Here is a 16731-nt window from a genome sequence, read left to right as displayed (position 1 = left end):
GACTGATCGTTTCTCACACGTTGAATATTAGGGTTCCTACCTTGTGTTAACTTTTGTACCACTTGGGTTTTTTATTATGGACCATTATCTTGTATACCATCATTGCTGATAATTCTGGTTCCTACATTGCATTCACTTGCATGTCATCTCTGCTACTTATTGTGGCTCCTATCTTGCATTAGCTTGCATGCCATCTCTGCCATTTATTATGGATCCTACCTTGTATTAACTTTTATACCATCTCTGCGCTTCTTTTACATGGCCTACTTTGCTTTAGCGGTACCATAAATACCATCTCTGCTCTTCATTGTGGATCCTGACACGTCTTAACTTGTATACCATCATTTTGATTCATTGTAGATTCTACCTTGCATTACCTTTTATACTCCTTCTGCAGTGTATCGTGGATCGTACCTGAGATTAACTTGTATAACATCTCAACGATTTATCATGGATCCTACCATGTGTTAACTTGTGTATCATCTCTACCATTTACCTTTGTTTTTTATCTTGTGTTAACTTATATTCCATCTTGCATTTTGAGGGTCTTACCTTGCGCTGTCTTAAATAGCATGTCTGCTCTTTATTGTGGATACAATCTTGCATTAACCTGCATAACCCTTCAGTTAGTTATCATGGATCATGCCTTATCCTGATATGTAAGCCATCTCTGCTGTTCATCATGGATCCTCCTTTGAGTTAACTTGTTTACCATAATGTTATTTATTGTGGATCGTATCTTGCGTTATCTTGAATAGCATCTCTTGTCATAACATGAATTCCATTTCTGCTATTTGTCAGAGATCCTCTCTTGCATTAACTTATTTACCATCTCTGGTATTTATCATAGGTACTACCTTCTACTATCTCATATACCAAATCGAATATTTATTACAGGGCCTACCTTGCAATAGCTTGTATAACATCTCTTTTATTTAAAAAGTGCCAATTTCCTCAGAGTCACCTATTAACTGAATACACACGCTTTCGTCAATATCTGTTTGGTGGCCGCTGCAATCAGACTTGTGTCACATTACATAACTAATGTTTTAGCTATGTATAGCAATAGAACTAAAATCAAACATCTGGCACTCAAATGTATTGTGATTTGGATTTATTGTCTTAGTGACTAATGTGGCTGAGTTGTTGAGAATGATCATTAAATTATATTGTAGAGCACCAAAAAGACTGTAATAATCACTCTTCAACCGCTTAGGGCCTCATTTAGCATTGGTAACTGGCCTACTAGGCAGAGAGGTCTGTGATGGGCTCCCATTCCGCTCTTCCAGTGGAAGACTGTCCACGGAATTTAAAGATCCCTGGTGGAGATTGGTTTGCCGAAAGTGCATCTGTAGGTGTGGGGGAGTTTGTTCCAACATAAACAAATACTGGTTGGGCCACTGTGTTATAGCAGCCTACTCAGCATTCCCTATTGTTCTGCAGATCCCCAAGCTATTGGTTCATTCTGCAGAACAAAATAAAAATTTCCATTTTCTTCCTGCATATCATGAAAATGTTTCTATTTCCTGCCGGGACTACCAGGACTCACAGACCCCCATGCCTTAAATGGCGGCTCTAATTAGGGGGGAAAGCCCCACTCTGAATAGAATGAGGCCTCTGTGACCTGCGTGCTCTTTGACAGAAGGATATTTGGACCAAGGGTTTCAGATGGCCGGGCCAGGTCATTGGAATCCTAGTGGCTCACCACCTTAAAATTGTACGGATCGGCATTGGTGGCAAAGCTCTCTCCTGGTTTACGTCCTATTTGGCAGATATGTATTTTCAAGTTATCTTGCCACCCTCCCACTCCCATACACAACCGCTATGTTGCCGGGTCCCACAGGGCTCGGTACTGATTCCTATGCTGTTTAATATTTACATCCAGCTGCTGGAATGATCAGGAAAGGGCAGTAACATCTTCTTGGTGTCATATGTGGATGACACCCAGCTGGTATTTTCCTTTTCCAATGATCCTAACCTTTACTCCGTGAAATTCCAGGAGGACCTGATTGCCATTTCTTAATGGATGGCAGCCAACTGCCTTCAATTGAATTCTACCAAATCAGAAATCCTTCTCTTAGGAAGGGATACCCATCTATGGGACAACCACTGGTGGCCTCCTGTGCTAGGCTCTCCCCAACATCCAAAACCAGCTGTAAAGAACCTGGGTGTCTGGATGGATTGTTGCCTTTCTTTTGACAACCAGGCCAATTCAGTAGCAGGCACTTCTATTGGTATTTTACGGGGCCTAAAAACTATTTTACGACTCTTTGATTCCCATATTCGCCAGATGATAGTACAATCTACTGTTCTGGCTAGGCTGGACTTCTGCAATGCACTGCTCCTCGGCTCTAACAAGTCAGTGATTAAAAGGCTCCAGCGAGCCCATAATGCTGCAGCCCGTACCCTCTTCTCGCTCCCCAAGCACTCCCATGTGTCTGGCCTTCTTCACCGGCTGCACTGGCTGCATAGAGAGCAAGAAATCCTTTTTAAGCTCTTTGTATTGCTCATAAAATTCTCATTGGCTTTGCCCCGCGATTTTGAGTGATCTGTATCTTACCTATGTTCTGGCCCGTGCCCTGTGCTTGGCTGATCTCCACCTTGCCCGCGTGCCCCCGGTGCGTAGAACCAGAGCCGGCGGGCGCTCCTTCAGGGCGATGGCCCCGGTTCTCTGGAATTCCCTGCCTCCTCCCATCCGGTGCACTCTTGATCACAGGGTGTTTAGAAGGGCTGTGAAGGACTGGCTATTCTCTGATCACTAGCCGTCCCCATATCTCCCGACTCCACTCTGCACGTTTAAGCGTTGGGAAGCCCCGTTGCTGGGGAGGCCATGCGCTCTTTACAAGAATCTTAACATAACATAACATGAAATGTGAGTTTGGGGAATTTCCTGCCCGGTGCAGGATGCATCTCTCACTGTCTTTGTCTGTTGCATGGGATTTCTCAGATCATCATCTGGGTTGAGCTGTGGGGGATCACAAACCTCACAACCTCACAACCAGCACAACCAGCACAACCTCAACATCATCTCCTACGCCGACGACACCCAGCTGATCGTCTCCCTCACCAACGACCCCGCCACCGCCAGAACCAACCTGCACGAAGGGATGACAGACGTAGCCAAATGGATGTCGAACAGCCGCCTGAAACTGAACTCAGACAAGACGGAAGTCCTCATCCTGGGATCCTCACCCTCCGCCTGGGACGACTCCTGGTGGCCCCCCGCCCTGGGCAGCGCACCCAAACCAACAGACCACGCACGCAACCTGGGCTTCATCCTGGACTCCTCCCTCTCCATGACCAGACAAGTCAACGCCGTCTCCTCGTCGTGCTTCAACATCCTGCGCATGCTACGTAAGATCTTCCGGTGGATCCCCACCGAGACCAGGAAGACGGTCACCCAGGCCCTCGTCACCAGCCGACTGGACTACGGCAACTCCCTCTACGCCGGAACCACCGCCAAACTCCAGAAGAGACTCCAGCGGACCCAGAACACCTCAGCACGACTCATCCTGGACATCCCCCGCCGCAGCCACATATCCGGACACCTGAGAGATCTGCACTGGCTCCCGGTCAACAAAAGAATCACCTTCCGGCTCCTCACCCACGCACACAAAGCCCTACACAACCAAGGCCCAGGATACCTAAACAGCCGCCTCAACTTCTACGCTCCCAAACGCCAGCTTCGATCGACCAGCCACGCCCTCGCCGCCGTCCCCCGCATCCGAAGAGCCACCACAGGAGGAAGGTCCTTCTCCTACCTGGCCGCCAAGACTTGGAACTCCCTCCCGGTCCACCTCCGCCTGACCCAAGACCACCTCGCCTTCAGGAAGCAGCTCAAGACCTGGCTGTTCGAGCGGTAGCGGACCCCCTCCCCCCAGTGCCTTGAGACCCTCCGGGTGAGTAGTGCGCTATATAAATGCTTTGATTGATTGATTGATTGAGTCATTACCTCTAGTCCATTTGGACCTCTTTACTGCTATACATGGAGCAAATCGGTCACTATTTACTTATAAATTTGCATAGCTCTGTGTATTTTTTTTTAAACCATGTTACAAGATTTCTAAGTTAAACATTGCCTATTTTAATAAACTTACCACACTTATTAACTGCGCCAACGACACCTGAAGCTGAATGGATACCAACTGTGAGCTGTTGGATGCGGGTCGAATTAACTTGTTGTATCGGTCAGGACTCAGAAGTGTGTTCATCAGCCTCTCCTCAGCATCTGCAGAGCTGATTTCTGAAAAACACAACCATTTGAAACACAGGCATGGTTACTCACTGCTATCACACGGAATTATATAAAACGTTACTTTGTGTTGTTTGTATTCAATAGAGAACACGTATGGCCATGGGTATGACAGGGTTAGACTGTGATGCGCCATGAATGTCCAAATAAGCATACACAAATTACTACTGTTTGGCCTCTGTTTGCGAAATGCTTATGTTTATTACACATTTGGTACTCAACAATTTCAGACCCTGATCAACTAGACTTCAAAGGCCATATTGCTAAAAGAGATGCCCGCCCAACTTGCATTGGTGTACATCATCGCTGGTGTGGCTGGGGCCATGGGCAGACCTGGACTGTGCACTCCATTAACATAACAACCATTGGTAATGCCAAAGCTTTTTGACAATGCTGAACAACATTAGCACAAAGAGAAAAAGATACTGCGTCCAGGTGCTGCACAGTATCAGCAAAAACAAAATAAAGCCATCTTGGTAGGATTAAATAGAGTAATTTTAGTGATCTCAGCCTTCCTGAGAGTAGCATTATATCACAGTGATCATGTGTTGAAAGGGTGAGTTGGGTCTAAAGACCCCCCATGAAGATAGGTTGCATAGACAATCCTTCTTGCCAAGGGAAATCTTGCATGGTGCAGACCTGTCAACTCACACGTTGCTACTGTGTGTCACACGATTTCCGCTCCCTTCACCCGGAAACCACTGCAAAGAGTGTCTTTGGAGAATGTAAGCAGCCAGTGTCGATTAAGGGGTGTGAGAATACCCTAGTACATCAGCATCAGCTCAGTGACCTTTTTTTTGGGACAGGGTTGGTGGTGGGGGAGTGGTAGAGGGCAGAGTGCCTCTTAGGTAGATCTAGGCACAGGGCCCTGCATCTTCCAAGGCCCCGTCCCCCTCCTCACACAGTGAAATGTATTTCAGTTTGCAGGTCTGGGGTGAGATTTATCTGTTGGGTACAAATATTTATGAATTTTTTTTAACCCAAAGCATTTTTATGGTTTTCACTATAAGCATATTTTACCATAGAAATAACCATTAATGGTTCAAACAAGATTACATCAAAAAGGTGGTAATGTGCCTCTATACTAGGGGTCTTCAAACTGGGAGGGTGGTATGGGAGGCCTGAATTGATCCAGGAGGGCGCCAGGCTCTAGTCAAAAGAAGCATTATGCTGATGACAGTGCTTTGTTTTTAGCAGACAAGAATGAGCGGTAGGCAGCCGCACTGTAATGGGCCATCACTAACATCTTTTGTCATTTATATCCTGACAGGGAGAAGGTGTGAAACAAGAAGGAACTCCAAATAGTCTTTAAAACCCCCACCCCCATTTCTAATAATCACACTGGGGATACTTTTACATGTTAGTAAGGCCTGCCTGACCAAAACAGTATGTTTGGCAATCACTGAACAGGCTACCACCCCCATCATCAGGCAATAACAACTCATCCTCTCGATGTGAGGATTTGGCCAAAGCATTCCCAATTTAATGGAGCTGCTGAATTCTTCCATCACGAGTAGGATAGTCCTACAGTCCTGGAAACACGCCATGGTCTGAACATTGCTAAAAAAAAACACTCTCGATCCAACAAATTTTAACAACTATCGCCCGATATCACTGCTCCCCTGGGCTACCAAGATCTTAGAGAAACACATCAACAGCAGTGTAACTCAGTTCTTCGAGCACAACCATCGGCTCGACACCTCCCAGACAGGCTTTCGCCCAAAACACGGCACGGAGACAGCCTTGTTGGCAGTGACAGAAGAGACTAGGCGGTTACTCGATCAGGGAGGGTCAGTGGCAGTGATCCTCCTTGATCTGAGTGCCGCCTTCGATACGGTCAACCATAAAATACTTCTGGACCGCCTCCTCGATTTGGGTATCTCGGGAGAAGCCCTGGAGTGGTTCAGGTCTTTTCTATCTGACCGAACCTTCCAGGTCTTTGAAGGCACATCGGTCTCTTCGAGCAAGCCTCTGGGATGTGGGTTCCACAGGGCTCCTCATTGAGCCCTACACTTTTTAATGCCTACATGAGACCGCTAGCTGGAGTAGTACGTCCGCACGGTATTAACATCATCACCTATGCGGATGATACCCAGCTAGTGGTCTCTCTCGCACAAAGGAACAACCCACTACTGCAGTCCAACCTAACAACTTGTCTCGAGCACGTCATGAGCTGGATGACTAAATCATGTCTGAAGCTCAACGACGACAAAACTGAGCTAATGCTTCTAGGCCCTCCAACTCTCTCCACCTTGGAACTGTCAAGGCCTCTGAGCATGGGCACAGCTCCTACCCCCAGAGATAACATCAAAAGCCTGGGGGTATGGATAGATAAATCGTTGACCTTCGACATGCAGGCAACCAAAGTCTCTGCGACCTGTATTGGCCTCCTAAGGATGGTAAAAAAAATCTTTCCACTTCTCCCCTTTGAGGCCAGACAGATAGTCATTCAGGGCTTAATTCAATCTCGCCTAGATTTTAACAATGCTCGGTACCTTGGGGCGCCGGAGTACACCCTACAAAAACTACAACGCACTCAGAATTGTGCAGCTCGCATTTTACTTGGCACCCCCCGAAGAACTTCAATACAACCTGGCATAAGAGCATTGCATTGGCTCCCCATTAGGGAGAGAGTTAAGTTTAAATCTCTGTGCATTGCACATCAAGCCTACTGGAAATCAGGCCCAGAGATTAACCACTCCTTGGTACTGCCATACGAACCCACCAAAGCTCTCCGATCTTCACACGCCTTCCTAGCCCAAATCCCAAGGATTCATAGAGCGAGGGCCGGAGGTCGATCCTTTGCATATAAAGCCCCGAAAATATGGAACACCTTACCTCTTCATCTTAGAGCAGACTCTAACCTTTTGAGCTTTTGCAAGAAGCTTAAAACGTTTCTTTTCAATCAATAGTGTTGCCTCATCCCTTTTCCTTTTTTAGAGCTGATGGTAGTTTTAGCGCCTGGACGCCTCAGGGCAGCTGTTAGCGCTCAATAAAAACGTTTTTCATTTCATTTCATTTCATGTATTTTATTGCATTTTTAAAACAGTAATAGAAATTAACTGCCGTGCTTAAATACGTTCAGACATATTTAAACATTGCCAATTTAACAAAATAATTGTGAAAATTTTTAAGGGGGGGGGGCGATGTTTTTTTTCACTAGGAGGGCATGGCATTAAAAAGTTTGAAGACCATGGCGCTATACTTTTACAGTAAAGTAAGCATAACATGGATGAATACAGTCTACAATGATGCAGCCCGAACAATAACATTTTAGTGAAACTAAAATATAGGGCAAGGAGGCCGGCCCACTTATAGGATATCTAAGCATAATTATGAGCCAATCTAGCACAGACAACAAACTCAAAAAATGCAATGGCTAGCATTAGGGTAATTTACGACTATGCCCTTAAGCACGATGGAAGGGGCAATAGATGTGTCCATGAATGCTAGAGAGGGAGGCTAAGCACAATACTCATTATCTGACTAGGTTGAGTGTCCATGTAAGGAAGGAGATCAGAGTTTTATGTGTAAGTACTAACACATCCCAGAGGTCAGTGATAAGAATATGAAGGAAGCTTTACGACGTTAACTTCTAGCCTGGGCCTTAGCTCCTGATTCCAGATGTGCATCTATTGTTTAGTGTATTACTAAATATGCAGTTATATGGCAATAATTGTATGCCATTGTTAGCAACTGCTGTGGCTCAACATTGTTCTAGGTTGCTCTTAAGTACAGCCCATCATTATCTTTTATGAGTGGAGTTCCCACCATTGCTGTGCCTGCACATAATGCAACAGCCAATAATGCAGTTTCTGCTATGATGCTGTTGGACACATATGGGTCAATATCCATGGCCATGTGGAACGTTTTCAATGACAGGGGCACCAACACTATATCAAGGGCTGGACTGGGAACCCAAAGCAGCCCTGGCAATTTTGTCACACCATCGGTGTTAGTGTGAAGCACTACTGCTTTTCTTACTGGGAGCCAATATTGCATCACTGGTGCAAAACCAGCCTCCAACTACAAAATCGACCACCACTGCTGCAAACCACCCCTCACCCTTCCAGCCTCCCGGGGAAACACCAGATACCGGCTACTGCCAGTTAGGCCCATGCTTTATTACAGTCGTCATATTGTCTTCTGTGACTTACAATAAATATCCTATTTATTTTTGCTGCAACTCCTATCAGCCTCCAGTGGGGACTTAATGCCCTGTAAACCTTTGCACAGAATCACTTTTGAGAAGTAAACATTGGCAAAAGTAAGGTTGTAGTCTTCTCCAAATATCAAACATCTGTACAATTATTTTGTAGATTAGATAATAAAAACTGTCGAATCAAACACCTACCTAACTTGGTATGGCTCCTACTCAGTCTCTCTCCTTTCTCTCCTCTCCGAATTGTATTGCCTATTTTTTGGGATTTATTGTGTAATTGTTGAACTTTTTCTGTTACATTGTTTATTCTCATGTAAAGCGCTCTGATACCTCTGGGTCTAGCAAGCGCTATATAAAACTCTTTAAATAAATAAATAAAGAAATACATAAATAAATAAATAAATAAAGAAATACATAAATAAATAAAAAAAAGCTCTGCAAATTTCCGTATCCACTAGCAGACTGTATAAGCATTATTGCATGGAGTGGCTATGAAAATTGTGCAGGAGTGGGGAGGCATTGTTCTCACCTGTTGAAGCTTTATGAGACAGAAGGTCCTTCTAATTCCGATGTATGCAGTTGAGTTTCAGACATGAGACAAATTATATTTTTTTCAACTAAAAGATAAGGAACTAGTTTCAATAGCCTGTTGCCTCTGCAGAAGAGTTTTTTTTCTGTGCAAGGACTTTACCTAAAGGACCCTGGGTCTGGTTTAGAGCAAATAGAGCAGTAGTTTTTCAAAACAAGTGGATCTTCGCCACATTTTGTTTTTGAAGCGGTAACACTATGGCATCTTTGAAGGGGCTAGGCACAATGCCTTTGCTGATGGATGAGTAGTTATGGAGGGAAATAGCCGGGTCTGGGAATGCAGAAAACACAGTTTTTAGTATTTTAGTGGGGCAAGTGTCATTAGGAGATCCCGACTTAACTTTGATCAGCAGCTCCACAAGGCTATCCTTGCTGATAGCGGGAAAGTCGGAAAGGGTGATGGGGTTTCTCTATTCAGGAGAAGCTGTATTGAGAGGTGTGCTGCAGGGTATTCTCTCTTTTATCAGCTTGGTTTTATCAATGAAAAAGAGTTGAGGGCATCGCATAGACTCTGCGTAGGTTCTCTCTGTCATGATTTGACAAGTCCAAAAATCCCCTTGGATTTATTCTCAGACTTTACTATTTTGCGGGAGAAAAAGGCAGATTTGGGTTGCATAATGAACTTCTTATATTCTTTGACGAAATATGTATAGACTTCCTTTTTTGTAAGGTGAGTAATTGTTTTGCCATTTACATTCAGCACATTGACGTTCCAAATTGGCCTATTTCACTTCTTGAGAGAACCATTTAGACACATCCTCACGTCTGGTCTGTTTAGCTTTGCAGAGGGGGGAAACCATGTTGTTGTCTACTGTTAACCATTTCGTAATAGCTTTCTTGTGCCTATGTATTCAATTTGGTTGGGAAGGGTGCTTGTCAGTGAGTTGCAGAAGGAAGTAAGATCCACTCGGGACCAGTTTCTGGAAAGAATTCCAGGACTTGGGCAGGGTTTTGGGTGAGCTAGGCCAGTTGGTGAAAATCTGATAACATGGTGGTTTGACCATGTACAGGTTGGAGACCGTAAGATTGGACAGGGCTAAATTGGAGGACCAGACCTGGTCCAGTGCGTGGCCTCTAGTATGCGTGGGTGAGAATACATGTTGTTTGAAATTAAGGCTGCAGAGCAAGTCAGTTAAATCTTTGGATGGCTGCCCTCCAGTTTGCAGTATTTTGGCACAGTCGAGGACTAAGGGGGAGATTTACTCTGCAAGAAGTTGTGGTAAATGCTGCGTGTATCCTGGGGTTCTGCACATGAGGGCGCGAGTCAAGGTAGAGATTGAAGAGTCAAGTTGGCTCCGAATGCTGTCAACAGCTGGAAGATGAAATTATGTGAGTCTCGTGAAGCTAAGATGTTTCTTTACTATTGCCGCCACACTTCCACCTTATTACCATCAGGTCTGTTACTTTGAAGTATAAAATATTCTTCTGGAAGAGCTGCCAAAATGTCTGGGGAGGAGTAATCTGTTAACCATGTTTCGATGAAGAATAAGATAGTGGGAGATTCGGCATCGAGCAAATACAATATTTTGAGCTGATATTTAGCCATGGATCGAGCGTTGAGATAAGTAATCGTGAGTTGGGTGATGTTAACCTTTAGAGGGTGAGGCCTGGAGTTTTTGCCTGGCAGCACTTCTATTGAAATTGGTAGCTTTGTTCACTAATAGCTCTTCTCTATAATTATTATTATGTGTTTCTGACTTGCAAAGCAAATCTATATTAAATTCTGCCATAAAATGACCATATGGGGTCATTTGAGTATTGGCTCCCAGTGTTACTGCTAACTCATTGGGTAATGTTTCCAAGCCTTGAAAACACATCTTTTTCCCAACTAAGAGACCTCACTTCGCTGCCACTGTAAGCGCTGGGATGCCTTCGGGTAGCCATGCGCTATATAAGTGTATTTACAATTACAATTACAATTACATGAACCAGCCTCAGCCTACAACCTAGGTAGGTCAAACACAGATGATTCTTCAGTGTAATTAGTATGAATCAACTTAGCAGGGTTGAATTATCTTTACAGCCTTCACCTCAGATTACCTTTCTTTCACATAGTCAGCAGCTACTTCATTAATATCTGTACCCTTTGCCTTGCCGATTATTAATAATAAATGCTTATAATATAGGTATTTGCCTAAGATGCTCAAAGTTGCTCCATTACAAAATTGCCTTTCCAGTTTGCCTTCATCTTGGCAAGTTTTAGAAAGATGTCCGGAGCCAGAGCATGAAATAAATAAATAGGACCCTAGAATAACCAAAACAATCCAAGCACACTAGGGACACGTGTGGGGCTTATGAGCTTGGCTTACGTGTAGTTGCTTCAACGCCAGCAGTAAGGTTTGCTGCGTGCTGCCAATGTCCACTGCAACCTGTACACAGAGGCAGCCACTAGTTTTGCATGCAGATTGCTGTCTGCTCTGCAACCCTAAACACCTGGATTACCAAGTACGAACTCTAATCTTCACTCAGGAGTCACCAGCCAAGTCCAATCATCAATCTCATTCCCTGCTCACACAGAGACAGCACTGGTAGGGCAGGCAGACTGTAAGAAAACAGGCCTTTTGCAGATGTCATCCCAGTTATTGCCCCCATTGGGACTACTCAGACAGTGCACTGAACCCTGCTAACCAGACCCCAATTCCAGTGTACTCTCCCTAAAACTGATATATGTGAATTGGGAACACCAACTGGGAAGGACTTTGACCCCCTTATAAGTCCCTAACATATGATATCAGTGGTGCCCAGGCCATGGGTGTTAAAGGGGTCATCAGAGCCTGAAGCACTGCTTGCGCCAGCCTAGGTGACCCAACTAAACTGATGACAGCAGGACTGCCATTGCAGACTGCAGGAGCAGTGCAAACTGCTCAAACTCAACTTTGCCCTCACAATGTGTGGCAAAGTCAAAGCACTATTTTTAATACATGCCAGTCACCTCTAAGGGAGGCCTCCTGAGCCCAGGAGGCAGGGTGCATTATATCAAAGGTACGTACATATAAGTGCATGCCTGTATGTCACTACAATGGCTTTTTCTATTACAGGCTACTGCAAGTGTTCAGCGGTCCATAGGATAACATGAGCTGGCATTCAGAGAAACCCGAGTAAGGCAGTTCCATTATGGTACCTTCGAAATAGGTCATGTCTGGTATCAAACAACGTACCTCATCCCCCCCAATATAAATCTCATATCAAGGACAATGTAGCATGCACCCAGATGGCTATCTTAGAGGTTGCCCACCTCACTGTCCCAGCCTTTCCTGTACTCTGGCTGCCAGCCAGCCTGCAGCGGCGGCCACCATGACAGAAATATGACCCCCTGCCAGGAGGTGTGAATGCTCCCAGGAGTCAGAACAATGGCCTGGACGGGAAGGAGGTCACACCACTCTCTCTCTGACAGGATGGCTAGTGAAGTGACACATCAAGGCGGTGTGCTTCAAGGCCTTCATTATCTGTGATCTGCAACTAGACTACCTCCCAAAGGAGGAAACAGCCTTCACCCTGGCCCCACGCACATTTGCACCCAGGCAAGTGGGGAAATTAGGTATTCAGGAGGTGTACATCCCAAAAAGGCTAGCAACACCTCTAGAGTGGGCTACCTTGTCTGTACAGCTAAGGAAGACTTTGCCATTTTTAAAAGTGACAGATAAGAGGGTTCTGGTTACAAAAGGTGACCCACCGGATGTGGTCACCTCAGGGGTGGATTAGCTGCTGGAGCTAGTAGCCCACGGCCACTTGCACCCAAACCCCTAACACTCCTAAATCTAGGACCCTGGCACCAGAAACTCAGTTCTGATCTGACTTGCAACAAAGGACAAAGATAAGACCTGTGTCTGTGACAACAGGATCTGAACATAGCAAAGGCGTGATACACTGCACCTGTGGCAATCTTCCCAGAACTGCATGACTGCGACTCATCCTGGATCAATGTGCAGTTCCCTCAGACAGAGGGACCCCTTTGAGAGCCAAAGGCAACTCCAGACTATCCTGGACTAGTTGCACTACTACCCTGCACACCACAGGTAAAAACAAGGCCCCGGAACCAAAGAATCGCAGACCATCAAGCCCTCCCAGATAGACGGTCAGTGCATTGTGGGAAATGTAGTTCTGACCTCCACAATGTTTCAGGTGGCTATTGTTTTTCCCTGAACCTCCAGACATTGAAATAACTTTCTGCTGACCTTACCACTGCCAAGGCTTGTTGGTCACATGTCAGGCAACCACCCCCTTAAATCAATGCTGCACCTCGTGGGAACCCCAAATATCTTCATCTTACGTTAGCAGTGGCTTTGTGCTTGACTTTTTGCATCGGGTTCCACACCAGCACCGTGTAAGTGGTAAAACCGGCTCCCACGCGGCTCCCGCATCAGCACCACAGACAGCCAGGACAACTCTGCACGTGAGATTCTCCAGCCAGGTCAAATCAAACTGATTGTCGTGGCTTGGTACTGGGACCTACATCACCTTAAACCTCCTTGGGTTCCATGCAACTTGACCTGCAAGTGACCAACTGTCACTAGTGCTTTTTACCATTGACTGCAGTGATAACATTTTGCAGTACTGTTTTGTACCAATTTAATTTTGCTTCTGATCCATAACTCTGGTTATACTTAACCCACTGACCACTTTATTGTCTACATTATATAAACATCTGCTTTATTTTTATTAATTGGTGTCAGATTTCTTTTGAGTCATGTTAATTACTTATCGCCCATGTTGGTACTCTGAAATGCATAACACATGTACCTCTTGTAAAACCTGACTGGTCTTTGCCACCCAACCAGGACTGAGCCAAGGATGTATTAGTGTGAATCCAGGGACCATCTTTGGGGTATTGTAAGAGTATATTGCATGGTGAAGTCCAATTTACCATCATTACATGATACTCCACCTTCCTACACAACCTGCACAGGACAAGTGACAGATGAGTCAGGTCAGGTCACACGCTGGTGTCCAGCCAGACAGAAGCCCCAAAGCCAGGAGCAGTGTCAATCAACCTCAGGAGGCGACATGAGGCTTCTCACCCACTGCATCATGACCTAAAACCACTTCCACCTATAAGGTCAGTCAGTAAAGCGATTATGTGCAGTTTAGATACATGTCCTGGTCTGCAGCTGGAGCTTGCTACCGGGAACAGTGGCTTATGCGAAGCACAACATTCATGAAAGCAAGGCTCACAGCATTAACTAATCAAGCTGACCTTCACTATACCCAAAAGGAGTGAAGGAGCTGAAAAACAGGCGGGGGCTAATTAGCATAAGCAGTGATGTCACTTCATCAAAGTAACCGCTGTCACATTTGCAGTCATACTTTTGAAACATGATTTAATCAAAAAGAGACTAGCTCATGTTTTACGAAATTTACAAAAAGTAAAAGACTCGAGTATGTTTCGTCATGGAGTGGGAACACCTGGTGAGTGTGTTCATGAAGCCCTCACCCACCAACCTAGTTGGTGGCATGCTTCATCATCGGGCCCACCCAGTGACACCTAGCGTGTCCCGGGTGTGCTTCAACGCCTGATTACAGCGGAGCAGGTATGTTGCTGAGTATGCAGTGAAGAGTGTTATGAAAGTGATGTTAAAACGGCTTGGCGGGGGTCCCAGTACCCAAGGGTAAATTAGACTTTAATACCTGGGCCTCCGTCAGCGGTTAAAAATAAGGCTGTTGGATGTTAGAGGCGAGTTACAACCTCCCATATCCGGTGGTGGGTCAACATGTTCAGCCAGTGCCTTATGTATATGCTGGCTTTCTTCAGGACCTATATTAAAAAATGAGTGTAATTAAACTAGTGGGTGTGTAATTCAGACTATGTGTATACACGCCCTAAAGTGTTTATCTATGTGTGAGAGGGGGGATTCCCTTCTCAAAACACGCTAGTTTTAGCAGTTTAGGACCTCAAGGTTGAGAGGTGGCAGGGGGTTGACCAGCTTTTCTGGGCAGAGCCTGCTCTAGACCTGTAGTGCCTCCTTCGCACACCGGTATGCGTTTGCCTGGTTTTATGGTTTTCCTAAAAAGTAGCTGGAGTTTTGCGAAAAAGTGGATGTGTACCTCAAACATTATTTGGGGAAGGTCTGACTTGTTAATGTGAGTATTTAGATTAGCCACTTCTTCGACAACCATGTTTTTAAGGACCTCCAGTTTCTCAGGGTTCTCAATAAAACTACCCCATTTGATGTGGCGCATGTTATTGGAAGCGACAATGTCCAAGGTGACCTTCCCACACCCCGGTTTTCCTTCGCACACCGGTATGCGAAGGAGGCACTACAGGTCTAGAGCAGGCTCTGCCCAGAAAAGCTGGTCAACCCCCTGCCACCTCTCAACCTTGAGGTCCGAAACTGCTAAAACTAGCGTGTTTTGAGAAGGGAATCCCCCCTCTCGCACATAGATAAACACTTTAGGGCGTGTATACACATAGTCTGAATTACACACCCACTAGTTTAATTACACTCATTTTTAGGTCTCGGCAACGAGAACTATTGTCGCCGAGTAAGCTCGCAAGGGAGTACAGAGCGGTGCACGAGCCGACCAGGGTCTGTGGACGCGCACACACAAAGGCAGGCAGGCAGGCACACACCAGACACACACAGACAGACACACGCACGCGCACACACACACACACCCTCCCTCTCTACCCACTACCTCTCTGCCGCCCCCCTCTACCCCCACTCACCGGGCTCTTTCCCTCTGCAGCGGGTCAGTCACGGCAGCAGGCAGGCTCGGTGTCTTCTCCGGCGGTCTTCAGCTGATGTGCACGCTCACGCTGCGTCTCCTGCGCGCCCACCACGCTGTTTCGCGCCCGTTGATCCTCAGCTTGTGATTACTACTACTCCTAACCCGGATTCTAAATTACTATTTCTTGGTTCTCTAACTCCACTCTGTTGATTCGTAACAAACTGATATTCAGCACATTTCACAGTCTCGCTTTTGCTTCTCATAAATACAATAAGATTATTTTAAGCAATGTCTACCCTTCTTTTGGTCCTGTGCCTATTATGCTTCGGACTATAGAGTTTTAGAAAGTGTGGTGGAAGATTCCATGATATCAGTGGTGTGCACAGTGCAGAGTGAGTGTGCAGAGTAGTGAGGGCAGAGTAGTGAGTGCAGAGTAGTGAGTGCAGAGTAGTGAGTGCAGAGTAGTGAGTGCAGAGTAGTGAGTGCAGAGTAGTGAGTGCAGAGTAGTGAGTGCAGAGTAGTGAGTGCAGAGTGTGAGTGCAGAGTAGTGAGTGCAGAGTAGTGAGTAGTGAGTGCAGAGTAGTGAGTGCAGAGTAGTGAGTAGTGAGTGCAGAGTAGTGAGTGCAGAGTAGTGAGTAGTGAGTGCAGAGTAGTGAGTAGTGAGTGCAGAGTAGTGAGTAGTGAGTGCAGAGTAGTAAGTAGTGAGTGCAGAGTGCAGAGTAGTGAGTGCAGAGTAGTGAGTGCAGAGTAGTGAGTGCAGAGTAGTGAGTGCAGAGTAGTGAGTAGTGAGTGCAGAGTAGTAAGTAGTGAGTGCAGAGTAGTGAGTAGTGAGTGCAGAGTGCAGAGTAGTGAGTGCAGAGTGCAGAGTAGTGAGTGCAGAGTGCAGAGTAGTGAGTGCAGAGTAGTGAGTGCAGAGTAGTGAGTGCAGAGTAGTGAGTGCAGAGTAGTGAGTGCAGAGTGCAGAGTAGTGAGTGCAGAGTGCAGAGTAGTGAGTGCAGAGTACAGAGTAGTGAGTGCAGAGTGCAGAGTAGTGAGTGCAGAGTAGTGAGTGCAGAGTAGTGAG

General features: G+C 45.8%; 1 protein-coding gene across 1 annotated transcript in view; it reads right to left on the bottom strand.

Annotated features, from left to right (window-relative positions):
* CHRNB4 (cholinergic receptor nicotinic beta 4 subunit) overlaps positions 1 to 16731 on the bottom strand; it is a 259819-nt gene that overhangs the window by 42038 nt on the left and 201050 nt on the right. The window contains exon 2 of the mRNA XM_078684645.1: positions 4098 to 4243. Within this exon, the coding sequence (XP_078540771.1) occupies positions 4098 to 4243 (146 nt within the window). The remainder of the gene's footprint in view (positions 1 to 4097; positions 4244 to 16731) is intronic.

The sequence above is a fragment of the Lissotriton helveticus genome, chromosome 3_2 (assembly GCF_964261635.1).
Source record: "Lissotriton helveticus chromosome 3_2, aLisHel1.1, whole genome shotgun sequence".
NCBI lineage: Eukaryota > Metazoa > Chordata > Amphibia > Caudata > Salamandridae > Lissotriton > Lissotriton helveticus.
Note: the sequence above shows the minus strand (reverse complement) of the source record. Positions and strands in the feature narration are given on the sequence as shown.